This window comes from Sabethes cyaneus, chromosome 3, assembly GCF_943734655.1.
Source record: "Sabethes cyaneus chromosome 3, idSabCyanKW18_F2, whole genome shotgun sequence".
NCBI lineage: Eukaryota > Metazoa > Arthropoda > Insecta > Diptera > Culicidae > Sabethes > Sabethes cyaneus.
In genome coordinates, this window is record NC_071355.1 from 211,767,411 (window position 1) to 211,794,693 (window position 27,283).

At 40.8% G+C, this 27,283-nt stretch overlaps 1 protein-coding gene across 2 annotated transcripts in view; it reads left to right on the forward strand.

Moving 5' to 3' along the window:
• LOC128741306 (Krueppel homolog 1) overlaps positions 1-27,283 on the forward strand; it is a 40,870-nt gene extending 13,587 nt beyond the window's left edge. Inside the window, exons 3-6 of one of the 2 annotated variants that reach the window (XM_053837034.1) lie at positions 5,112-5,169; positions 23,394-24,308; positions 24,374-25,352; positions 25,420-27,283. In XM_053837034.1, coding sequence (XP_053693009.1) covers positions 23,405-24,308; positions 24,374-25,352; positions 25,420-25,768 — 2,232 coding nt within the window. In that variant the 5' untranslated portion in view covers positions 5,112-5,169; positions 23,394-23,404 and the 3' untranslated portion in view covers positions 25,769-27,283. Of the gene's footprint in view, positions 1-5,111; positions 5,170-15,859; positions 16,025-23,393; positions 24,309-24,373; positions 25,353-25,419 lie in introns of those variants that run through there. The other variant, XM_053837033.1, reaches the window with a different exon arrangement.

The window sequence follows — 27,283 nt, forward strand, 5'->3', positions numbered from 1 at the left end:
TGGTTCATACGCTTACACTGCTCCCCGCTTTTCGTTTGAACTCCGCTAAAAATAGTCCGTAACACCTTCCGTTCAAATATGGCAAGTGCACATGTATCAACGTATATGTACGAATCTCGGCTGAGATGCTGCTTAAAGTAAGTAGAATCGTTGCACTCTCTCTGTAATCGTCTTGTACTTCAATAAATGGCTGCGAAGTGTGTCGATAAACGACGGTCAGGCCTTAGAAACGTTACGTATATACCCAAGCTTTTGATTTAACTTATAGTTTCCATATACAAAATAACAGTCTCAAGCCCGTAGAAGAAACCCAGTCTGATTAGTAAAATACATCGTCTGCTTTGTGCGTTGGCGTATGCTCCTCGGTCGAAACGTCTTGCCAGGTAAAAGTCGCTTTCGCAACTGTTAGAAATCCTTCGACAATGGAACGGGTAAGCCCCTTTCTAGTGCTCAAAAAAATTGACAGCCCTGCATAAAGGCAAATATAAAATGCATTTAGCGCATACAGTTTTACCCCTGGTAGTATTCTTTTATCTGTCAGCCCATGGACATGACTACTGAGCTGCTGACAGTGTATGTGTTTGTCAATTTCCTACTCTTCAAAACAATTCATTCATGAATTGCCGTGCTGAATGATTGCCCAACAAGCCTGCCAGTCAATTTTCTTGCTCCTGACTGATAGCTTAGATCTCAAAGTTTAGTTTTAGCGATCCACATGCCCTGGCGGGTGTTATGGGTTCAAATCCGGTTATAATCTCAGATTATAGCTTGGTTCGACCCATGCACCTCCCAGCTTTGGACAAAAGGTAGGAGTCAAAATGACTACTTGTCAAGCATAGCTTCCAAACCCCCCCCCCCCTTCCTTTCCGCTCTTCCCCTCCTTCAACAAAAAAAAAATTTCATTTCTTTCCCCTATCGTCCCTTCATCAATTGTAGAACCATCGTTTCAAAAAATATTAATATTAATATTAATAGCTTCATCATATTATAACCACTGACATGAGCGCAAATAGCACTAAACATAGGCTTAGGTTATACTACAGAGGACAACTGCTTTAGTAATTCTATTTTTATTTAATATAGCTTGTTTCTATATGCAGAATTTGTCCAATAATTGTTTGTAAATTAGTCTTAAGAAAGGATAACGGGCTCATAGCCAATATTCAAATACAAATACAAATCCGGAGTTCTGCTAGGTAGCCATCTTGGTCCGTTTATTTACTTGCATGAATGATGCAAACAATATTTTGTATTATTTAAAACATCTTACGCCGACGATCTGTGGCTGTACTGCGTCATCAACACGCCAAGTGATCCTTTCCCTCCCTTCAACTTCAACTAGCGGTCTTCGCAACTTGGTGCCAATCGAGTCATATGAATGCTCCACGACTACGTTCTTGATGGGACATCTTTGAAAGGTGAAAACACCGTGTAAAATCTTGATGTGTTTCTTGATTCCTCACTTACGCTAATTCCCCTAGGCTCAATCAGAATTAGGAGAGCTGTCACCAAGACGTGTTTCATCAGCATCCTACCTACATCCTACATTGACCACCCTCAAATTCTCAGTCTTTTGGATGTGAACATCCGCAAGCGTGTCCTCCGTTCTCATTCACTTCTAGATGTAGACAGATGCAGAACAAACTGCGGAATGCAAGAACCAATAAAAAGCGCGTGTCCCGTGTTTATTCTGCAATTGTCCTGTTCTGGCTATGACGTCTGTCAAATAAAAGCAAAAAGTCAAGTTTCTGAACAAACCGGAATGTAGCACCGACATCTTGCTTTTTTAAATTATCGAACGCATTAGTATACTATAATAGAGAATCCATAAGAGTTCCTTTTTTAGAGCTAACAATTTATATATAACGGGTGGCAACTAAAATTTTGGAATTTTTTCTATGCCCCCCTGCGCAACAACAAACGAGCTCAGAGAGAAATAAGAATGTGTATGCCAAGTTTTGCTGAAAATGGCGTCAAAACAAGAAGCATTTCGGGAGCGCGTTGTACACTTCCACGAATTCTTTGTGCAAAAAGGCAAAAAGTATACGGTACAACACTTTAAAAGCGAAAATGCTGTAGCTTCGACTATTTACCATATCCTAAGATCCCCAACAACTACCCGCAAGCAAGGTAGTGGAAGACCAGTTAAAATTATGGACACAGAAGGATTTCATTCTCTTTCTCGTGCCTTCAACAACAAGGATTCCGTGAGCCTACGAAATGTCGCAAAAAAGTACAGCTTCCCACCAGAACACCTAAAAAATACATGTGAAATATTGAAAACAGTCGGAATAGAGTGCTAAAAGAAGACAAGAGCGCCGAAATACACCGAGGAACAGATTTCGGTCCTGAAATCCCAATGCCGCTGGTAGTTAAAAAGTTATTCCGGAAAGTGCTTTGTTTTGGATGACGAAAGTTACATCTTTCTTTCGAAGACGCACATTCCCAGAAATGATCAATTCCATTCCATGGATAACTTTCCGAACATAAAATACAAGTTTTAATATAAGTTTGAACAAAAAGTGATGCTGTACATGGCCTTTTCCGAGAAAGGTAATTTTGGCTTAGAAATGGTTCAAGCCCTTTGGTTTAACTATCAATTAAGATGTGTATCAGAAGGAATATTTGAAGAAAATTTTGATCCTGTTTCTACAAAAACATCATGCAAATGGACAATACATGTTTTGGCCGAATGAAGCTTCATCGCATTACGTCAAAAAAAAAAACAAAAACAAAATCGTACCTGAATACCCATTCGATCCCCCCTACTAGCACGGTTGTTACAAAGTAGTTGTGGTAACCGAATTATGACTAATTTCAGTCGTAATTCGGTTGCAAAAAACCGCAGCCCGGCAAATCTGTCTCAGTGTCGTCCAATCGAAGCTTTCTTCAGAATTTTGAGCTCCTTGGTGTAACTAACTGGAGAGCCACGAAATGCAAACAGTTCATTAGTACTGTCAAGAGTTGCATTCGCAAAGTTGACATGACGGCCGTACAACGCTCCTGTTCCGACATCAAACGGAACCTTCGCCGAACAGCCGATTACGGAACGTTTCCAAATGTGCACTAATTATTTTCAACAATGGACAATGCATCTTTAATTTTAGTATATCAGATCTTCTTCACATATCTTTGTATTATTTGACAGCTTGAGAAATAAATTTCAAAATTTTAGTAACCACCCGGTTATAAGAGACTTGTCTGTAATCAAAACCAGGCCCCGATAGGTCGCTATTGGTGACAATCGCAGCTTTCTTCCTACACATTTTGTACAAAGCTGAAACTAATACATGTACCACCTTGGTTACAGCTGGTGCGACCACCTCTTGAACACACTATCATCCGGGGCAAGATATGTTGTGGGCCCGAGAATGAAGTGTGCAAATGTTAGTTACTTGTTTAAAACTCTAGCGCTTCAGTCTATATTAAACAAAAGTATGCATATCATCAAATCGCGTTTGCGCAAGGGGTTTCCAGTAAGATGTGTGCAAGAAAGCAGAGATTACTTTTGTAATCAGTGATAATCTTAAGTATTTATTAGTAATCATCAATTTTAGTAATCACAAGGGTCTATTGACCAAAAATTAATGACAATTAGAGGCAATCAGTAACGAAATCAAAGGTAACTTGCTGGTTGGTGCGGTGGTTTGTTTACATGGATTTAGACGATGAATTAAAAACACTACTTAAATTTTTACTTAAATTGACCAGTTCAAAAAATTTCTTTATAACCTTTGGTAAAGATTAATACAATTTTGCACACTTTAGTCAACTTCTAAGCTAAACCATTGCATAAAATCACTAAAACATCATTGTGTGCTCGTCGAATATTTCAATTAGGAGAGCTGATAGCATGGTGATAGTATTCATTGCTCCTCAAATTGCGCGCTCAATTTCTTTTGGAATTTCTACGCAGCAGGTAGCTAGCTCAAATCAAATCCTACTCACTACAAGTAAACCTATCTAGCTAGGGTACATTCCACTAAATCATTTTCATCAGGTCATCTCGGTTTGTTTTCGGCGGCTGCTCATGTTTTTCTTCGCGTTATTTCATTTCTACGTTTCATTCGTTCGCTGAACAGCCAACGTTGTTTGTTGGTCGAAAGCTCCGAAAAGTCTGTATAGTAGGGGCCACCTGAGGAAGTGACCATCATCATGCCTACCTTAATGGTGTTTCATGTTGACCACTTTCCGCAGCAGGCCAAAACGCCGCCCGTCGTTTGGCTAACGTTTATTTTTTCGGCTGATGTTCAAGTTTTTGTGCGTGCTTGGATCGCTGTATATGTGCCATTGTATCCGCCGGTATGCTGTGTGGTAGTAAATTCGGCGATTTCGCTAATGGACGGTTTTGGCGTTTTTTCTACTGTCTGCTCTCGATCGATTCGAGTTAAGATGGGTCAGTTCGCAATCTAATATGTGACTAAGCCATCTGAGACTATTTTTAGCCGGATGGCCTGACTGACGACTGACGGATTTGTTGTTCGGTATAGGTAGGTACATACGTGCCCGTGCCGAAAGATGGAAATGGGCGTGCGGAAGGCGCTCAGCAAGTTGGTTTTGCTGGCGGAAAGGGCTACTAGCTGTGTGCGGAGTTTTGATGTTTTCGTCATGGTTTGGCAGCGATTCAGGGCACTAAATTCGCGTGAGGTAGATCTGCGATTCCAATGGAAGCGCACTGTGAGGTTGCAGGTCATTGACCAATTGCCATGGCTCGTGCTACCGGAAAGTGGTGAAGGTAATTTTCGGGTGCGCCTATTTTGTACGTTTGATTGCGCCTACATAAAGTTGAGGAACATTGAACTTTGCGGTGGGTTTCGGTTGAGCGGCGTGTGTCGTCAAATTGATTTTTTGCCGGTGAACCTTCCTACTGTCACTTCAAGGGGGATTGATAAAATGTACTTACCATCAAGTTGGATTCAGTGCATTCAAAAGAAATTTTAAACACGGTCTGAATTTGATAACAATAAATTTGTTAAACCTGTACATTAAAGAAACGTTAATGAGTACCAAAAATGTTGATCACAAAATCTTTACTTCAAATTTGTCTACTTATATATTCCTTATACATTTCCTATTGATTACCTATTAAAAAATTTATCTATTTTTTACAGAATAATTCAACTTGAATGTTTACATCACGAAACTACTAAACAAAACTACATTGTAAAGGTAAGTTGAACCTGGAAAAAATAGAAAAAGCAATATAATATAATATTTAGACAATGTTGTGGCATTCAAACATATACCTATCCTGTAAATAAACCCGAAACATTCTATTTTTTTATTGATTAGGAAATTTAAACCGAAACTGCATCAATATATATTTTCTTTCGACTCTTTTTGTGGGCTATACCTTATTAATTCTCTACTAACATTACAACATCGTAATTTTATAATACCGATCCATTGTACTCGCTGAAGGCTTTTAAAAAAGGTGACAATGACGGAGTATTTGTCTAAGCTTAAAGTTTGTTCAACGATAATAGCCAGAAAGATGGAAGCTTCTAATAAAATTCCCCGTGTTCAGTCTTTGTTAGCGAATATTTTTATGTGTACCGACAAAAAAACCTATCTGTCTAGAATCCGGGCAGATAGCAGCAAAAAAGAGAATCGAATGAGCATTAAATTCGCGTTTGTTATCATCCTGCACGCGCAATAATATTCCTTTATACGTATTCACCGGGCGATCCAATCTCTACGCCGGCCAAGCCACGGCACGTTACAGCCTACCGAGACTTCACTTGACGAGGTCGGTACTCTTGCATCCGTCCGTCCGTCCGTCGGTTCGTCCGTCGTCAACACCGTCGTCATCCCCCGTCGTAACCGTTCCTCACTGCCAAATGCGTCCACAGTCGAACAACATCCAGCCCAGGGGAGCGTAGGCAAAAAGCAACTACGCAGCATGTCGCAAAGAACGGACGGAGGCCTACATCAGACCGAACGAACGGAACGAGCATGCTGGAAGCCGCGTGTGCTCCTGCTCCGATCCGATCAAAGTGGCAGGCAGGCGAGTCGTGTCGAATAACAAGCACCAGCACTGGCAAGCACTGGCTAAGGCTAACGATGATGAGGGGGAACGGCGCTTGGTCGCTCGGCCGGTCGCCGGAGCGCAGTGTGTATGGTGGGTGGTGGGTGGTGATGATGACTGCAAACAACCCAGCCAGTCAGCCAACCGTAGCCGAAAGGAGGAATGAGAAAATTTGTTCGCACGTGGAGGTACGGCACAACATTTCGAACGGCAACGGACGGCTTCTAGTTGTTGATGTTGCCCGTATTCTTCGTGACTGTTTTTTCTTGTTTCTTTTTGTTGTTGGTCGGAGTTTACCAACACATTTGAGCTGTCATCGGAGCCGTGTTAGCAGTGTGTGCATGCTTCGGGTTCGGGTGTTGCTCGTGAGCCGAGCCAACCGAAGTGCAACCGAATGCAGCTTTCGGAGATGCACTTGAAGATGCAACAAGAATGCATCCGAATGGAAACATAATGCCGATCGAATTTATTGGTTTTAATTGTTTGATCCCATGATTCACTGCTTGCGAACGCCGAAATTAATAATTTAACAATGTGTTGAATATGCCCATACAATTTTTGGCTGAAAATTGAGAATATTTGAAGCTTTAAAATTTTGCGGATGGTCGAAAGCTTGGAGGCATGATAAAATTATTTAGATTATTTATACTAGATCTGGAACAGTTCGAAGCATTTATTGTGTTCGGTACGAGTTCGACTCCATTGTCTTTGTACTAGGCTAGCAGGTCCTCCGCCTAATGTAGCTGATGCCAAATCTGGCCAAAACAGGATTGGAATATCGTGTTTCCGCATCATGGGCAAATGGTACTGTGCCAAGCATTCTCAAATATAAACATCACCTTTCATTATGTCAGCTGTCATGAATGGCTTTGAAAGCATTCCGCAGTCATAAACTGCTTGCCACACCATGGCGTTTCTAACTAACTTTTCCATAAAATAAGTTTAACCGGCATTGTCAAGCTGCTAAAACTGCTCACCCAAAAGCCGTTTATCATCCGTAATTTCACAAACCGATTTTGACTGCTGCGGCTTGCGTTGTACTCCGTTTTAGCTTCTTCTACTTTTTATAAGTCATCATTGGTGGAACTAGGAGGGACCTGTGGGGTGTGTTAAATTCCTTCTAGGAGACAAGCCCCCTTGAAAAATTGACATAGTTTTTTGAATTTTTTGGAAAATTAAAGGTAATAAAAACTTACAAGCATCATCTGTTACAAGATACCGTGCATTAATATGCATCTGATTTACATTTACCGACGAAATAAACCGTGTTCCTACGCTGGCGGTGCGTAAAAACAGCTGCGTCATGTTCTTGTGAGATCCCTCTAGCTTCCACCAACCACGAGTTCCACATACTCATGCAACTACACAGATCAATTTATTTATTTGGTAGCTCTTGTGCGGGAATGTTAGATAACCAAATAAAATGTTGTGGATTTACTGGTGTGTCAAAGATGTGTATAGATCAGTAAATTGTATGGTACATATTAAAGATGCTATGAACTAAAAATTTAGAAATCTTTGCGCATAACATTCATAACATAACATAGTTCATAACATTCATTGCATAACATGACATCGCCGGATTTGTATCGTACAAATTTTTATTACAGCAGTCCTCCGAATAAGGCGGCGGGTGGTGCTGTAAGCCCACGGCGATTTCTTTGTTGTCCATTAATCAATACATTTGATTTTCGGTACATTCTTAGTACCTTGTATAACCTAGTCAACTACCAAAAATCAATTTGATCAAGTTGTTTTTAAGAAATAGCTAGAAAACATTGGGTGCGATCTAATCAATATCATTTCTTTTAAAGAATTTATCTCTCTACTTTTTTGCTTCAAGTGTGTATGTGCATAAGCCTGTCGTCGTATGTTCAAATCTTGGCTGGGAGAGAACCGTTAGAGTTAATAGGATCATAGCACTAATCCCACAATTGTCCTGTACTCCTACAGCTACCTGCGAAGTCTGTCGTATGAAACCGGAAGGTTAAGTTTCTATAACGGAATGTAGCACCTAGGCTTTGCTTTGCTTTTTGTGCATGAATGAGTAACGTTTTTGAATGATAATTGAACTAAATTAAGGTTTGGAATTGAATTTCTTGAACAATTTGTTCAATTAATTTATTAATCTTTATACATCTTTATACAAACGACAAAACTCTGTGTATATTTAACAGATAGGATAGACGCTCCATTAGTCACGCAGCTAAGCACAATGTAATCTCGTTTTTCTTGTTTATTGATGTAATATGCTTCAATCAATGCTTGTGGGATATTAATTTATCAAACATAAGGTATGTGCCACAACCACAAGGCAAGACAATTTCATTTGTTGTACGAGAAGCTTTATGAAGAAAAAAAATGCATTTTCCGATTCAATTATATTGTACCAATAGTTGCGCTAATATTCCTTTAATTGATTTTGGCGTTCCTTTAATTACAATATTAGGTGGATAAGTGAAAAAACATTGTAGCGCAATTATAAAAATGAGCGTCTTCCAGCTGCGCCTATAGTTGTATTAGATTTTAGTAAATCTTTTTTTAGCAAATAATGCTTTAATTTTAAATGGTGTAATCTAACTACCAATGCTCCCAAAAACTTGTTTTATATAGTGAACGTAATTGTTTTATTTAAAATGCTACGGTGACGAAAATATGGAATAATAATGAATAGTAGCGCAACTATTGGCGCTACCACAACTATTGGAACAACTACCCTAATTGTGCTATATTCCGATTGATGCATCAATTTCTATCATCATAATTTAATTATAAATGATTCATCGGCTACTTTCGGATTTGACAGAATTTCTGAATAAACAGACAATTCAACGTTTGAACGCAGTGGAATATTTCAATTGCAGCACAATTTTGCAGCTATATTTTGAACATATTTGACGTGGTTATCGACTGTATTCAATAATCTTTTAGACTTTAGGTTTTATCGAATGGACTTAGGATTATCCCCGAGATGTGCACTGAAACACATCACTCGATCCAATGTAGCTCTGATTAGTCCCGTCAGTTTATTTGGAAAACCGCGTTCGTGCATCATCTGCCATCACTCGTCTCGATCTTCTGTATCGTATGCTGCTTTGAAGTCAATAAAGACGTGATGCGTGGGCACGATGTGCTCGCGACTTTTCTCAAGATCTGTGATAAGATCTGTCAGATGGTAAAAACTTGGTAGTAGTTTAGCGAGCCCTAGGAAACCCGCCTGATAATTCTCTACGGAACTTGGTGCAATCGTTCACATCCGGCGTAACAGGATCTAGGAAAGTACCATGTAGGCGGCATTTACCAGCGTTACCCCACGATAGCTGCAGCAGTTGAACCAATCTCCATTTTTGTTGATGGGACATCTTGATGGTCTTTAGCAGTCCGATTTCTCGTATGACTCTCGAAGATCAGGTGGTGGGACATTTCTATCCTCCATGGGCACTTCTAGGTTATGTTCCTTTCCACCTCCTTCTGTAACTAGGCCATTAAGATGTTTGTCAGGGAACTGCTTTCATCTGTCGACCCCCTCACGCTCGTTACGGATCAGATTCTCTCCCTCGTCATTATCCACATATCAGGTTTCCGTGTGATAGCTCTTACGACTTTGGTTCACTTTTTCATCAAACTTGCGCGTGTTATGATCTTGAAATAGTTGTTCTAATTCTTCACGATCTCTGTCCTCCTTTTAATGCTTTTCACTCCTCAGCATCGTGGTCAACTAGTTTCTTCCACGTCAGTATTTGGCCAATTTCTCCGTAGTGGCAATGCTCAGATAATTTTTCCAAGCATTTTTTTTATCCACCACTTGTTGATATTCCCCATCAAAACAATCATTTCGTATACTCCAGGATTCTTCACCTAGTGTTCCGGCAATGGCCTCTCCGATGGTCGAGCGTATTCTGCTTCAACCGTCTTTGAGGGTTAAACTTCCTCAGAAGAAGGCAGTGCCTCATCCAGTATTGGCGCTTGGTTCTCGGCAGATTGCGGGTGATCTAACTGCTATGTTAAGCCGAGGAGGTCACCTTTGGGGCGTGTGATGTATGGTTGACAGTTTTGGGCGCATATACAATGCTACTAGGTGATGGCTAGGGGAACGTATGTTCGTGATGTTAGAGAAGCTTCGACCACCTATGAGAACGTGATCAATTTGGTTCAGTGTACGTTAATCAGATAATCGGATTTTGTATAAATCTTTGGAAAAAAGGTGCTACAGAACACTAGGCTTCGGGAAGCTGCGAAATTTATACATCGTTTACCGTTAGCGTTCGTGTCAGTGTACAAAGTAGGCTATAGGGCCCTATCACCTGTCCTAGCCAGCTCCAACTCGTATATCAATGCACAAAATTATCGTAAATATGTGACACACATACGATTTTTAGCACAGAATTGTATAACAGTACGGAGCAATCGGATATTATCGTATATAAATACTTATAATAATTCTTCATCACGTATATCGCTTCCAAAAATAGTACGGATATGCCAGTTTCGCCGCATCAAATACGGTTTATTAATATGCATATCTGTAGGTAATGCTTTAACTTTTTTATACGTATAAAAACGCCAGCTGGGGTCTATACATTTCCCACCGACCTGGGCGTTTATATCCCCGGTGATGATCTTGTCCCGTGTCCCGTGGCGAACAGCTATCCTACGTTGTCTCCAGTCGCATGTAGAATGCTTCTTTCCCATCGTCAGATTTACCTTCTTGTGGATCTGCCACGATGATGATGCTGTAATTGAAAAATCCTCAATAGCCACGTTCGCTTATTGATTGCCTTTCAATCTATTCTGCATCTAGCATTGTGCCCAACACTACAAAGTCCATTCCTCGTTCGTTGGCAGTTACTCTGCTCTGCGCATTCCCGCCACGGTCCAACCAAGCCTCCTTTCGACAGATTTCCTGCAAAGCTACGATGCCGAGTTTGCGGGGTTCAAACTGTTCGAGCTGTTCCATTCGTCATCCCCGTTTCGTCGTCTAGGTCGATGCTGAATATTTCGACCCGCGTTTGTTTAAATGTTCATAATAAGATGGGTTTATGATAGATTGCCTTACTATGGACACGCTACCGAGTCTCGTGATGGAACTGCCATCTTAGCTTTAGAGATGACTGCTAGAACATCACGTTTCTTATGTAAGCTGCCCGCTCCGAACCAAACGCTGTCATGAGCCGCTCTTAACGTGAAGTGCAGGCAATCACTAGGTTGAGGATTACCGTCAAGAGCCGCCCCTGGAGGTAGGGATAGGAGTTCTTGGGTAAGAGGTAAACGACCACTGTGGAGTCTATTTTATCGTATGTCGTATGTTCGATTCTCGGCTGAACGTTGCTTCTGGAGTTAGTAAGAATCGTTGCACTAGCTCTTTAATTGCATTTTCATATGTAAAAAAAGGTAAAAATCAGCATTACGTACAGATATACATGCTAAATAAATCGTATTTCATGCGCAAAATTGGCATATCCGTACTATTTTGGAGGCGATATACGTGATTACGAATAATTTTGAGCGTTTCGACTATATAAGTATTTATATACGATAATATCCGATTAAGCGCGAGTCGCTCCGTACTACTCTACGATTTTGTGCTGAAAATCGTATGTATGTCAGTCATTATCATTATATACGACAGAAAATCTACTTGATCCCACTTTATCCAGCTTTAGTTATGATTTCGAGTTTGTTAGGAGATATTTACGACAGTTTTCGTACATTGATATACGAGTTGGTGCTAGCTGGGTATTCTAATAATCGGTTGCGAGATTTGTGGCAATAAAGAAATGCCAAGGTTTAAACATGTGTATACCCAAGGATTTGTTTTGCTTTTCGTGGTACAATGAAGAAATGTTTCTTTGTCTCCAATTCAGAAATCGGGAACTTCAACTTTTGATCACCATTTGCAGCAATGGAGGAGTTGCATGCTGCGCTGTCTTGTTGACACCATAGTTCCTCTCATTAAGAGTACCCACGAAATTTTTCATGAAGTGAGTGGGTACAGCGCCAATTTTTCTGCACGATGTCAAATGGACTCATTTGGGAGATCATGCTACAGCAGCGATAAGTGTTAGTATGCACAATACGACCTCTCTGATAAAGCGAGTTGTTCTAGAAGAGTGAATGTGGTGCACAAATGATCCAGGTACAGGTCAAGCATCCATTATTTTTTTATGACGGCAGATTTTTCAATAGAAGGAGAGAATGATAGAAGAAAGTAATGAAACCAAAGATGTTTATAGTATCCAAGCAACAACACATCAACACTTACTAGGTTGGTAGATCATTCCTCTTTACCCAAGCCGAGGGATCTGCGGACTGAACCAAGCTATAATCCTAACTTTTCGTCCTTTCCTTTTCACGTATTGTCCCACTCTGTTTGGATACTATAAACGCCTTTGATTTTATTACTTTCTTCTCCATTTCCTCCGTCTATTGGAAAGACTTATATATACCATTATAAAAAAATCATTAATCCATCCGTAATAGGCCACCAGTGCGCTTGTTTTTATACTATAGTTTAATTTTCGGTACGAGGTATGTGTCCTCCTATTATGAGCCTGTCATTTACTGAAAATAATTCAAATTTATTATAAAAAGCAGCGACATTATGACTGATAGACAGCATCACCCACAACAGACATATTAAAATCATTTTATTACATTTTATAAGCATTAAAAACATCATGATTCCATCATGATTCCAAAGTAGTCAACGCATTTTAGTGTTAACTATAAGAAGAGTAATTAGTTCAAGTTGGAAGATGTATTCGATAATGTATCATACAATTCCCTAATTTAGATTACATATTTCGCGTCGTTCTACTGAATGTGCAACCAGTGGTGGGAGCAATGTTTCTCATCACGTACTGAAATAGAGCCGTCGATCGGCGATTTGAATCATAACGAATAACCGATAATCATAAACATGCAAACAGCAACAGGCACAGAAATAGCAGTCGTCGCGTTCGAAAATAGCGTTTATCTGCGTGCTGCGTCTGTGCTTCTAATCAAAATTCACCATTTATTGATACCCGTCTGCCGACGCGACGGGTTGCCGAAGTTGCCTCAACGGCAACAATGTTGAGGTCACCGGAGCCGGTGCCGGTGCAATAAACACAGTCGCTTCTATTTTGGGCCCCGTAAACAAGTCGTCGTCGCCGTCACCGTCCTTGAAAATAGATGCAAAAAAAATTGTGAAATTCGATGCAAATTCCACATCGTATCCTGGAAGTTTTATTTTAGAAATACGCCGAGTGTGGTCAGGCAAAAGTGACGGTTTAAAACATAAATATTTTTGATTTTTGATGGTTTTGATAATAGCATTCACTGTGGTGCCAGGCAAATTAAAAAAAATGGAATTCAATCTATTTATCTAATTTTTTACCTACGTTTAATTGAAGAGCTTCCACTGTGGACAAAAACCAGACTGGTTGGTTGCGATTCGATGCGATAGCCTCAACACGCGCACGCGGCTTAAGCCTGTTACCAAGAAGATTAGGGGAACAACGGTGAAGAACAACAACAGCACGGTCGGTCGGTGCAAGGATCGTCTATAAATAAGACATAAGGAGAAATAGACAAAAAAATAGATTCACGCGCCCGCTGAACTCGGTCGAAATGTTGTGCCGTTCCTCAACTCGAGCGCGCAACGCATCGGCGGCACTTGGGTGTTGGGTTGGGTGGGCGATGTATAAGTATGGGTGGATGTTGTTAAGATTAAACTGAAGAAAGCATGTTCAATTCCGTAGCCTAGCCTTCGAACAAATTGTGCCTGGAGATTAAATAATCGACAACTTTGTTGTTGTTTGTTTTAATGCTTCCACATGTTAAATAGGAGATCTTTTTAAGCACCCTAATCGCGAAAGAATTTGTCAATTAAACCATCCTTAAGCTATTTTATAAATCGTTTCACCAATAAACACTTTGGCTAGGCAAATCATGCAGAACACCATACGCCAGGTAATGTTATTTTTCGCAATGTGTATAATATTTCTAGTTATTATGAAATAAGTCATGAAACTTATCCAAGCGACTTAGCAAATGATATAAATAAATAGTTAAACAAAGCGTGAAGTTCCCGCTGCGTGGAGCTGTTTAACGATGTGACAATGACGTCTCTGTTTTGTTTTTAAATTGATCCTAATGAATTTAGAAAATAAATTACAATAATTACTGTATCATGAATAAATAGCCTTAAAAATATCCACCGGACTTTTATGGTGTGGCTTCCGATAGCATTGCTCAAGGTCACCAGTTGCTAATTTTGAGTCCAAAACACAATTGATTTGCATTCCTGCCTAGCAGGGTCAAATCCGTGATTCATTTTCCAACTGCACTCTGTACCAAAGCCGAGGAATATCTCGAAAAGCTGAACCCCCGAATGCGGACCTGTTGCCACATGCCACCAAAAGCAGCGGTCCGATTTGCAAGCCCACTAATTTGGTCACATTCTGGAGGACAGGAGGAAAACGAAAAACAAATTTGCACATCAGCAAAATCTCCAGTAGGCAGGCTGGTACTGGTGGGCAGGCGCGGGGCGATACTCGTGATACGGACGTGAAATAAAACATCACGACGATTGAGCAATAAGCGATAAGTAACACCGGCGCGCTAATGAGCACTTGGTTGCGCGTGTCAGTGATTGGCTCCAATTTCGGCGGAGAATTCTAAACAAATAACAATCACAGTGCAGTGCGGAAAAGCGACGAATTGTGCTTCGCTACCTAGGCTACGGTGCTAAAAGGCTACGTGTTGTTGGTGATCATTCCAGCCAAAGGTAAGAAGCAAAAACAAAAACAACAAGAGGGCCATAAAGTGTTGATCAAAGCTCTACTCCGTTTGACGCAAACGCCGGTAGCCGATGGAAACCTAACAAACAACCTCCTCGCGGGCGAACATCGAAACTTGAGACGATCGGAACACCGGAAAGCGAAGAGGGACTGTCTGTGGGGTGGCACTAATCCTGACCTAACGCAAAGACGACCGACCGGCAAAGCTCGTGCAGTTTGGTCGGTTTTGGCTTCATCAACAAATTAAATGTAGGAGTGTGTATGGATAAATATTCAACAAAGTTAACACGAACATAACTTATAAAAGTGTAGCGATTTACTAACACACTCGGCAAGGCGTGATAAGGCGTTTTTGTTCTTGATCGACCGACTGTATGGGAAAAACGCGACGCAGTTCGTTGGGTGGTATGGGTGGTGGGTGGTGGCTGGCTACGCACTTTGTTTCGACAAGCGCGAGAAACAAAGAGTACGCGTTTGATCCAATACCAACGGTGGAAACGCACGCGCGTGTACGCATTTTGATAGGAGCTTTTCGATGTTTTTCCACACACGCACGCATATAAGCAGCAGTTCCGATGCGATGAAAGCAAGCACGTTCGCCTCAGTGCTGGTATGGTATGGATGTATTGATGGTTGTCGGCCGAGGCGTGTCGCTTCGACTCGGTCGGGACTCCCGGTGGTGGATCGCAACGCAATCACTGTTCAGTCTGCTCTAGAACGTCGCACCGTACAAACGTGAATATTCGAACCGTAGGCAGCGCAGAAACGGGTTGCGCTTTTGGACATAAGTTCTACTTGAAGGGAAAATCTCCCTCCTCTTCTGCGTCGTTGAGTGCCTGGAGTAGGGCATGATGACGCCTAGGAGAACGTGATTGGATACTTGGATATCAGTGCGGTTGCGGAGAAAATTAGTGAGAGGAAAAGATGTAAAGTGGCTTCGGTTACTATCGCAACAGATATTTTCCTAGGTTTTTAGTAGATAGAATCAAGCGGAGTACTTCGTTTCCTGTTAAGTGTTGAATTAGTGTAAGTTCGATGAATAGTCTGATTTTGGATAAAAACATACTTAAGAGAAAAATAAATAAGGCAATATTGTTCGAGTAAAGGAGCAAAGCAATAAGCAGTGTGAAAATGGATCTTTGGGATAAGAAAGATTGGATTAAGGACATACTGTCGAAGTCCGGAACGGAGATCAAGGAAGTGCCAGCTGAAGGTAATTGTTAACGTAATTATTTTCGCGCGTGAAGGAGTGACAAATTAAATCATATTAACTTCGGGAGGAAAAATCAAAATATGTGCCACAGTTGGGGATGAATAAAATGATCATCGCATTGGCAAAATAATTAATGGAGATTTACTTGACTTTCAATTGTTTGATTTTTCTCCTTATATGATTGGTTTGAATTACATCGTGGTTTGCTTCATCAGAATATCTCCAGTAAGTTAAAAATATAAATGAGGCGACATAGATTGCTCCGCTGATAAGTGATTTTATTAAAGATCTATTGACTTTATTGTGAAATTGTTCGAGTACGTTCGATAACGATATAAACTTGCAACGGATCTGAAATTCTATGGGCTCTGAGCTGATTGTTAAACATCTAGAGATAGGTAAAAGAGACCAATCAATTTGATAAAAGTTGTTTCACATTGCTAAGAAGACTACAGTAGTATCAAAAGTACCCATTTTTTGTTGGAGGGACATAAAGCGCAAGTTTATTTTTTGACTTCTGTTAATATATATATTTTAATTCAATTTCAAAATATTCTGTTAAACTCAGATGAAAAATTGAATATTTAACCACACGATTAATAATGTTGTTTACAGTTTATAATCGAATTATGAATCATAACACAAACTTTACGGCATTTTCGCATTGTAAAAATTACAATGTAGAATATAAACTGTTTATATTGTCAACTGTGATAAGAAAGAAAAACGATTGATAGCAAAATCATCGATTTTAAATTATAATCTTCAACTCAACGTAACGTTTACAAAGCGTACAATGCCAAAATTGATTGCTTCGAAAATTGCTGATACAATTGCAGCCTTCCTAGCTTTTCTTTTAGAACGCTTGACAATCTGATAACCTGTGATGGCACCGGTTAGTGAACCATTTCTTCGAACAGCCAAAAACTGTAACATGCGTAAAGCAGCAGTAACCCGTGCCGCAGCGATAAATACAATAATAAATAATAAAACCACAACTAATGACTAGGTACCGTGGGCCGACCGTTCTGTTTTCTCCGTTTTTTTTCTAACAATGACAATTTTCTAACAATGGGTTGTCGTCGCAACCCTATCTAGCGGGAAAGAACAGAACAATCTTGAGGGAAAAGCCGACTTTGCTGGACGAATGATTTCAATGATCCATCAAGGGGGGAACCGCTTTATCTTTGCCGAACGAGCAGTTAATCGGTTCAGTTAAATTGTGCGCATGCGTGTGTGCTTGCAGCAGTGTGATAAGAGTATCGGTTCATTATTTGACAATGAGCAATGATACCGCTGCTAGTCATATCAACGATGCGAATAGGTCAAGAATTGTTTACGTCATTACGTACAACCTGAATAAACGCCGCTATAAGGTGGAATAAGTCGCAACGCGTACATAAAAGTGATTGGTTTCTTATTTGCATTGTTATCTACATGAATTGCAACACATGCACAACTGTGTTCAACCCTCAAACGCATTCTGAAAAAATGTAATTTTTTTCAGTGTAAAATATTAACATGAAATAAAAAATTTGTTGCTCTTGAATGATTATTTTGATTAAGGAGAAATGAGTCGTCATTAATTCTGTAAATTTAATTTCAAAACCTTTTTTTGTTTTTTTTGTTTGAAACAAAAATTCGTTTCATGAAAATATAATCCTTGTGTTTGTTCAGATTGGCAAGAAGAATCCAGTGAAAACATTTCTAAACACAGAAGCCTTATTTTGGGCTCAAAAACTGCTTTCGGAATTGGGCTTTTCGACGAAAAGTTAATGACTGCTCATTTCCCCTTAATGAATGAAGTTCCGTAACACTTAATTTCTGTAACTTGTGTTTATTTGTTGCAATGTGAAGGCATGTACAGGGTGAGTAGTAATAATTGTCAGTGTTTTTTGGACGTGTTAAAATAAAAAATGGCTTAATCACTGATATTTTTCGATTAGAGTATTCCCAAATGTCAACACAGCTTGCAAGTTTGTTTTGAATTTTCATTCGTTTAACAGTCGTGGTAATTATGGACGCATAAGGCTTGTTCGCGACAAAATTTTGACACCCCTAAACACTTAACGCTTCGGAAATACATTAAAAATGAGTGAAATATTTTGCAGAGTGGTAGACGTATATCTGTTCTTTCTGAAAATATAACACTTGTTTATATTACAAACGCTCAGCGTAAAATGGCATCGAAAGAAAAGCAGGTGCGAAAAGCAATTTTGTGCGGTCGCAATGAAAATCCGAATCTCTCGTTAAGAAAACTTGCCAAAAAGCTTGGATTTCTTCCAAGCACTGTTCACAGTGTTATAAAATCGTTCGATACTCGCTTGATAATAGCTAGGCAGAAGGGAAGTGGAACAAAAACAGATCTGAGGAACCACCACAAGGATGCAAAAAGTAAAACAAATATTACGGAGGAGACCAGATCGTTCTGTACGTACCATTACGCTCGTAAAATAAAAATGTCGCCAACATTCGTGCACACTTCTAAGCAACGACAAGGCATGAAGTCTTTCAAGGTGAGGACTGTGCCAAACCGTAATGATAAGCAAAATACGACGGCCAAAACACGTGCTCGTAAGCTTTATCGCCAATATTTAACGAAGTTTCCGTGCATTATAATGGACGATAAAACGTATGTCCTAGAAGACTTTAAACAGCTTCCTGGTATATCTTTTTACACTGCCATGAAACGGAATGGCGTTGCAGAGCATTTTAGGACAAAGAAGAAAGCCAAGTTCCTCAAAAAATATTTAGTATGGCAGGCAATATGCAGCTGGGGTCGAGCAAGCAAAAGTTACATCACTACGGGAACGGTTAACAAGGAAATATACCGTGAAGAATGCCTGCACACACGATTGTTACCGTTTCTACACAGCCATGATGTACCCTCGCTGTTTTGGCCTGATTTGGCATCCTGTCACTACGCCAAAGATGTTTTGGAATGGTATGATGCTAATGGAGTCTATATTGTACCGAAGGAGGCGAATCCACCTAACTGTCCAGAGCTACGCCCTCGAGCGCCATCGAGCGGTATTGGGCTTTGGTGAAGAGGTAACTGTCCCAGCACAAACAACAAGCAACAACTATAGATAAATTTCGAAAATCTTGGACAAACGCAGCTAAATTGGTTGCCAAGAAGTCTGCACTGACCCTCAAGGCAAGGGTAAACTCCAAAGTTCGCCATTTTTTCATGCAGATCAAAAAAGTAATGTTAATTTGTTTGATAATTATTAACAATACACACATAAATGATTTAAAATTGTTTCATGGATTAAACTTCTAGCAAATTTGTTTTATTGCAAAATTGAGGTGTCCAGATTTTGTCGCGAACAAACCTTCAAGGGAGCTTGTGATAAGTTTGTTTTTGAAAAATTGTGTGATATATGTGAAGCCACTCGGAATAAACGAAAAATTCTTTTGTGCCATCGAGGAATACAAGGAAACCGGTTCTCGGAAAATAGTCCCTAAACCTGGCCGTAAACGCAATGTAAAGACACCAAAAACCATCAAACAAGTAAGAGCGTGAATTCGACGGAAACCAGATCAGTCCGGAAAACGACGGGTGCAAGGTTTGACTGAAAAACAGAAGGTTGCAAGAGTCAAAGAATGTCGCTGGAAGGCTGCTCAAGCGGTACGTCGATTGGTAAACTCTGTTGACGGAAAAATGTTCCTAGTACAAGTTCACCACAACCAACGTAACGATCGGATATATTCACTATATCTTTCTGTTATTCCCAGGGACATACTTACTGTTCCAGGTTCAAGGTTCCACAATGTTTCTACAATGTTGAACGTTGCATTGCTGTTCACTGAACCTGGTGTTAAAATCAATGTTGCTATTCATCGATAAAAGTAGTGATTCGGTTCAAAATACACTCAAAGGTGATTCCATAACGTCAAATTCTCTGGCAATGCTCTTCTAGCTGAGAATTATTTAATGCGAGTGAGAGAAAAGCGAATTACCACTCACTCTTTTTCATGCAATGATTCGATCGCTAGTGATGCCAATCAAAAACGAATACCTCGCGTTTTGACTCATCGCGATGAGTAGCTTTGATTTATCCATTTTGGAAAACAGGCAAAAGCGCTATTGGATATTGAATTATACCGTCAAAAAACATGTACCTAACATTTATGTTGGTTTTTCAGTTCGACTATTAGCACCTGAGATACCTGGAATGTATATTTTTGCGACATAATACATAAATGCACTTCAAAATATCAACGTTCTTCTACACCCAGAAGACTTAATTTCATAAACTTATTTTAACATGCTATTCATAATTTTTCAACATTCACGTTGAGTGCACCAGGATCAAATTTTGAACAGTAGCCGACGATATTTTTATTATCAGCCTTCATCGTTAGTCACACAAGAAGTAGATATATTATTTTTCATAGCTTTCAACCTTCGAGGCACCCATTAATAATAATAATATTGCACCAGGTTTGCATTTCATTGAAACTAAATCTTGAAACCATTTTGTTTGTCCGTGTGCCGCTTGAAGTTACTGGTTGTGTATGGCGTTGCAAGTATATGTTGACGTTTGACAAGTTCATAATTATTATATGTGATACGAATAACGTTTTATATTTGAACGAGCAATATTTCTTTTGTAATTTGCCAAAAAATATGTTTGTTTACGTTTAATGGTAAAATACATTCTCGGTTGGATGACAGCGATTAACGATGATTATAGCGATGAGTGTGAGACAGAGATACCGAGCGAGTATTTTCGAGCGTAATCAATTCATATTTTGCTCACCAGTTTTTGCATCGACGATTCATCGCGAGCAATTAGGATACGATAGAGTTGCCAGTTGATAAGATTTAAATCGCTGATGAGCAGGTGATGAGCCTTCATCGTGATGAAAATTTGCAACATTGGTTAAAAGCAACACTAAATATTACATCGATAATATTTTGAAGAACCATTTGCTTTCCATCGTCAAAAAACATTTCAAGAATGCATTATATTGTTTCCAACAAGATTCTGGACCGTCTCGCCAGGCGAAAGCTATACAGGCTTAGCCGAAGACAATTTTCCGGATTTTATTCCTTCGAAAGAGTGGCCTACTTCTTCATGTGATTTGAATCCTCTCGAATCCTATGCATGGGGTGCCATGCTAGACAAACTAGGGAGTACCAAAAGATAGACTGCGGATACTTTCAAGCAACGTTTGGAGTAGATTTGGAATGAAATGCCTGGGGATGTCGTGCGTTCCAGGATGCCAGTTGTAACGCTTTTCTATCAACGATTGCGACCGGTAATTAAAGTGAAGGGAGAATGATTTGAATTGGACTACTATAACACAAATGTTATATTTACACGAGATACACTCAAAATTAAAATTTATGAAAGCTTCTTGGTTGTGTTAATTTTAGCTACTTATTACTTCAATATGCACGATAAAATTTAATGCGCATTTCTCTACAACTAGGGAAACTGCTTTATCATAAAATTATTATAGATTCATTCAAAAATTTCATTATGGATCGATCAAGATGATCTGCTAGTAAAACTTTACCTTTTCACTTCACGACTATATATTTTCAAGTTGATAAAGCTTTATATGTGATTTTGCTTTTTAGGCATGCCAGAAGGGCATTTTTAGGTGAATGCCAGAAGGGTATTAGGTATTAGCTTAAGACGCCACTTCTTCTTCTTTTTCAGCATAGAGCCGGCGTGGCTCGTGCTGTTTCAAACACTCGTCTCCATTCAACTCGGTCTTGGGCCACTCGTCACCAATTTCCTAGTCGTCTCAGAAGTCGCAAAACGCTTGGTGCCGGTGGGGTTGTTGAAGAGGATTATTTTCGTCGCACTTCCTTCGCACTTCGTCTTCCGGCATCTTTACGACGTGTCCGGCCCACCGTAGCCTGCTAATTTTCGCTAGTTGTATGATGGGAGTCTCCACAAGCAGTGCCTGTAGCTCGTGATTTATATGCTTCCGCTTTCAGTTTGTACTCCGCTAAATATCCTCTGCAGCACTTTCCGCTCGAACACGTCAAGGGAGCGTATGTTCAAGTCCATAAAGAACTACCGGTCTAATAAGGGTTTTGTACATTGTTAGCTTCGTGCGGCGGCGTATGCTTCTTGACTGTAGCGTTTTACGAAGGGCAAAGTAGGCCCGATTTCCCGCTTGGATGCGTCGCTGGATCTCCTTACTAGTGTTGTTGTCCGCGGTCACCAGCGATCCCAAATACACGAGCTCCTCTACCACTTCTAGTTCGTCGCCGTCAACGGTTACCGTGGGGGACGCGCGTTTGTTTCCTTTGAGCCTCTTCCTTTCATGTATTTGGTCTTCGACGTATATATTTTTAGCCCAATTCTCGTAGCCTCCGCTTTCAGTCTGGCATAGATTGCCTCCGCCGTCGCAAAGTTCCTGGCTATGATATCGAAGTCATCTGCAATGCCTAGAAGTTGGCTACCCTTGGTAAAAATCGTGCCTCTTATTTCGATGCCCGTTCGCCTGGATCACCCCCTCAAGAACGATGTTGAACAGCATGCAGGATAAACCGTCACCTTGTCTCAACCCTCGCCGCGTCTCGAAGGGATTCGAGAGCGTCCCAGAGATGCGTACGAAACACATCACTCGATCCAATGTAGCTCTGACCAGTCGCGTCAGTTTGTTGGAAAAACCGTGTTTGTGCATTATCTGCCATAGCTTGTCTCGATCGACTGTATCGTATGCACCTTTGAAATCAATAAAGATGTGATGCGTGGGCACGTTGTACTAGTAAAAATTTGGTCCGTAGTTGCGCGAGCCCCCATGGAACCCGCCTGTTAATTCCCTACGAAACCTTGTGCTATCTGTGACAACCGGCGTAACAGGATCTGAGAGAGTACCTTGTAGGCGGCGTTTACCAGCGTAATACTGCGATAGTTGCAGCAGTCTAGTCTAGTCTATAACTTTCTTATCCTACAAGTGCGTTGTCCAGGACGATACATAGATCACGAATATGGTAGATCAAGCACCAATCTTGAATCTGTCTACTAGTTCGAAGTTGTTGGCAGTCGGAGTCCGTTATGATTATGTTAAATATTTTTATGTATATCATCAGCATAAAAGACCGATAGAATGGTGATAGCAGAGCTGGCAATACATTTACAAAAAGATAAAATAGCAGTGGCCCAAAGTTATTCCCTTGTGGTACGCGTATGGATGATTCATATCGCACACCTATCAATGGTTAGTCGATAACACGGTTTGCATTAGGAATATAAACATTTGATAACTGATATCGAAATATTTTTAATAATATAGGTCCTCAATATTTTTGTATGAAAAACGTGTAACGTTATGCTGGAGACGCTGATTGTGTTCGTGCAACTAATGTTTAACTCTCTTTTTTAACATTCTTTTGCAGATCTACGCAAAATGGTCTACTACACGGGACTGCCACTGCTGATGCAGCAGGCAGATGGCGGCACAATGGCACAGCTCTGCTTCAGCAATAATGCGACGAACGATCGCGATGGCGAACAGTCGCAGCAGCATTCGTTGCAACAACAGCAGCAGCAGCAGCAGCAGCGAATACAGTTCCAGCAGCAGGTTGTCAATTTGAGCAGTAGCAGCAGCAGCGATCTGAACAACCACCAGCTCTCAGCTTCTTCGACGCAAACCAGTGCAAGCAGCAATGGCTCTCCGCCAGCAATGTCTGTCAATTTTGGAAACTTCCAAACGGCAGGCAGCAGCATGGTTGCTGCTAATTTGATTGCGCAGCAATCCCCGGCCACCGGTTCCAAGTTCCGTTGCGAGCAATGTAATATCAACTTTGGTAGCAAAAGTGCCCATACCAGTCACATGAAATCTCATGCCAAGCATCAGCAACAGCAACAACAGCAGCAGCAACAACAACTTCAGCAAGGAATGCTGCTGGAGGGAAAAGTTGTTGGAAAAGGCCCGGTGAACGCAGCAGTTATGGCTATTCCAGGAGCGTCGGCTTCGGCCGATCCGTACCAGTGTGATGTGTGTAAGAAAACGTTTGCCGTTCCTGCCCGATTGGTGCGACACTATCGTACCCACACCGGAGAGCGTCCTTTCGAGTGCGAATTTTGCCATAAGATGTTTAGCGTCAAGGAGAACCTGCAGGTTCACCGACGGATTCACACCAAGGAGCGACCGTATAAGTGCGAAATTTGCGATCGTGCCTTCGAGCACAGTGGAAAGCTTCATCGGCACATGCGAATTCACACCGGAGAGCGACCGCATAAGTGCAGTGTCTGTGGTAAAACATTCATCCAGTCTGGTCAACTAGTCATTCATATGCGAACGCATACCGGTGAGTTTGAAACGGGGGTTGATGGTTACTGGAGTGGGTTGTAATGAAAATTTTGATCTTTACAGGTGAAAAACCTTACAAATGTCCAGTGGAAGGTTGTGGAAAAGGTTTTACGTGTTCGAAGCAGTTGAAGGTACATTCGCGTACGCACACCGGAGAGAAACCGTACCATTGTGATATTTGCTTCCGTGACTTTGGATATAACCATGTGCTGAAGCTGCACCGGGTTCAGCATTATGGCTCCAAGTGCTACAAGTGCACTATTTGCGACGAAACATTCAAGAGCAAGAAGGAAATGGAGGCACACATTAAAGGACATGCAAACGAGGTTCCAGAGGAGGAGGATAACGACAACAAAACGAATGTGACTTCCAATCTGAGTGCCGAATCTAGTCGAAGTACTCCGGAATATTCGTCAAGCTCAAGCAATATGGTGGCACCGGATGGTTTATTGGCAGAACATCCGATGGAATTGGAGGACAATCTTCCGGTAGCTCACATTGATATGCGCGAACAGAACAGTAATGGCAGCAGCAGCAGCAACAGTAGCAGTAATTGTAGTGATGGCAACGGCAAAGATGCCCACTTCCCGGATGGTATTCACTACTACTCTCAGTTCGAGCAGTCCGTTCTGCGAAGTTACGGCGTTCAGTCCGGCGTGAATCCGGCACTGTTGGCAGCGGCTTCGATTGCTGCCGCTGCTACCGTATCCGGTCTAGAGTCAAACGAAACGCAAAGCAATAAAAGTCCCTCTCCTCCCCCGCTTACGTTCATCATGTCACCACAGCAGCAACAATACCATCAACAAATGGTGACCTCAACCACTGGACGGTTGTCACCAACGGCGGCACAGTCTTCGCAAGCATCACTCGAGTTGGTTACTCAACAACAGCAAGCACAAGCTCATATGTATCAACAGCAGCAACATCAGTTTTCGGAACAACAACCACAGTCGATCAGCTCGAGGGCCGTGAAAATCGAACCGATGGCCATCATGAAGAACCATGGATACTTTGCTCCTGCTTCGCAAGCTACCGACTTCCGGTAAGTTCAAACATTTTGCGTTAATTGTCATTCATAGTAACTTAAATTTCTCATTTCACATCATCAGGTCCTCCAGTGACATCGTTCGGCAGGTCGAAGCGGCCATCGCCGGTACGGAGAGCCTGCTGACACCGCCGCGATCATCGCCGGAATCTCCGGATCGTTCATCGTCACCGGAATCCGACTCAGTATTAATGGCCAATCGGGACAATAACACGCTGCCACCCCGGAAGCGAAGACTGTACTTCAAGGATCAGCCAACTCGGGCCACTGGCAACGGCAGCGCTGCGGAACTGAGGATGCTAAGTCAAACGAAACCGGCTTCAGAGGTACAGAAATCCAACACGCAGTCACCGCCCCCGCCGGTAGTGCGCATGAGTTCCGTGATTCAGTACGCCAAATCCTCCTACGAGTGAGGACGATCCCGTTGAGCTGGCGATGAGGACGCTAATTCTATTATTGGCCATATTCGATTCGTGTACGTTTGGCAGACGGTCTGTTTCGTCTACCGAATTATTTTCGTTTCTATATTAGAATAGTAGCTGCGATTAGTCGGCTAATTCAAGGAAGGAAGAAAGCAGACTTATTAGAGGTTAGCTAATTTAACGGTAATGTTTTTTAGAAGATAATATTTATCTACATACAACAACAAAATGCAGTAGTGTTTAACAAGTTAGGCTTAAGAGATTAAATACACGCAAACAAACAAAACACAAACACATACTATATGAAAGAAGACTGTCTCAGGTAAATCAGTCATTACAATTGATAGGTGGAGCGCTCGTACTAACAGACACGCGGAAAATCTGAGATCCTGCAAATGGAAGACGATTGAGAATGTTTTGGACAAAGGAAATTATTAAGACTGTTGAAATGTCAAAAAATTCTAGTAACCAAGAATTATTTTAGGGCGCTTAGAGTAAATGGATGGGAAAACTCATGATCGTGTGTATCAAGATCAGAACAGAGATAAGCTATATTTTATGAGAACATTGTATCGTTTTGGATAGTGGAATACGCCAGTGAAATCGTAATAATAACACGCAAAAATCTTGCTATTTAAAGTCCGATGGCCATGTGAAAAAGACTAGTTTTATATAGTGAGGAAAAATATCAGCAGGCAGAGACGTAAAAGAAGTGAAAAGGATAGACTGTAATGCCCAAAATTCAAACCCTAGTTTTAAGCAATCCAAACAAAATCAGTTGTGTGTAGAAACAAAAAATACCGAAATTAGTATTTAAGAAACTTATTTCCGAACCCAAAAAAACTTTCACAATCCTATTTTTACACTATCGGTAGGCATCATTATATTGGAGCGAATGTCAATAATTTAAATCATATTTGAACGGTAACATTTGCAAGCACCACTACACCCACTGCCAACAAAGAAAATGTTGTATCAATCAACGTATCAATCAGGTTACAAGAAAAAAAAATCACCCACACCCAGTGACGCAGCATAAAATTCTAAACCATAATAATCAGGGATATTGGAACTGGCAGCACTGTACAGCCACGCGGCCAAATTTTTTCCTTTTTTTTCTACACCAAAACGTTTTTTGCGGCTACTGTATAGCAAATGGCAGAATGAATGCAAACAATAACGAAAAAATATACCTCAAAATATACACAGAAATACTAAATCATCGTTCGTTGGAATTCGAAATCAGCTGGAAAACATTGTACATAGACATCCCCACTACTGTCTTCGTAGTAGGCTCGTGTTTGGTTCTGATCTCCGTTTACTATTAAATAAGTGTCTTCGGTAACATATTAAAAGGCGCCGACTAATTTCTATTTGTCTTTTTATGCTTTATGAAAGATATTTGTAAACTATAAAAACAAACATACAGAACAATGCATTTAAAATACTATTTTGAAAAAATAGTTATTAGGGTTAAAACGGAAGCAGACGCCCACTCGCTGGGGG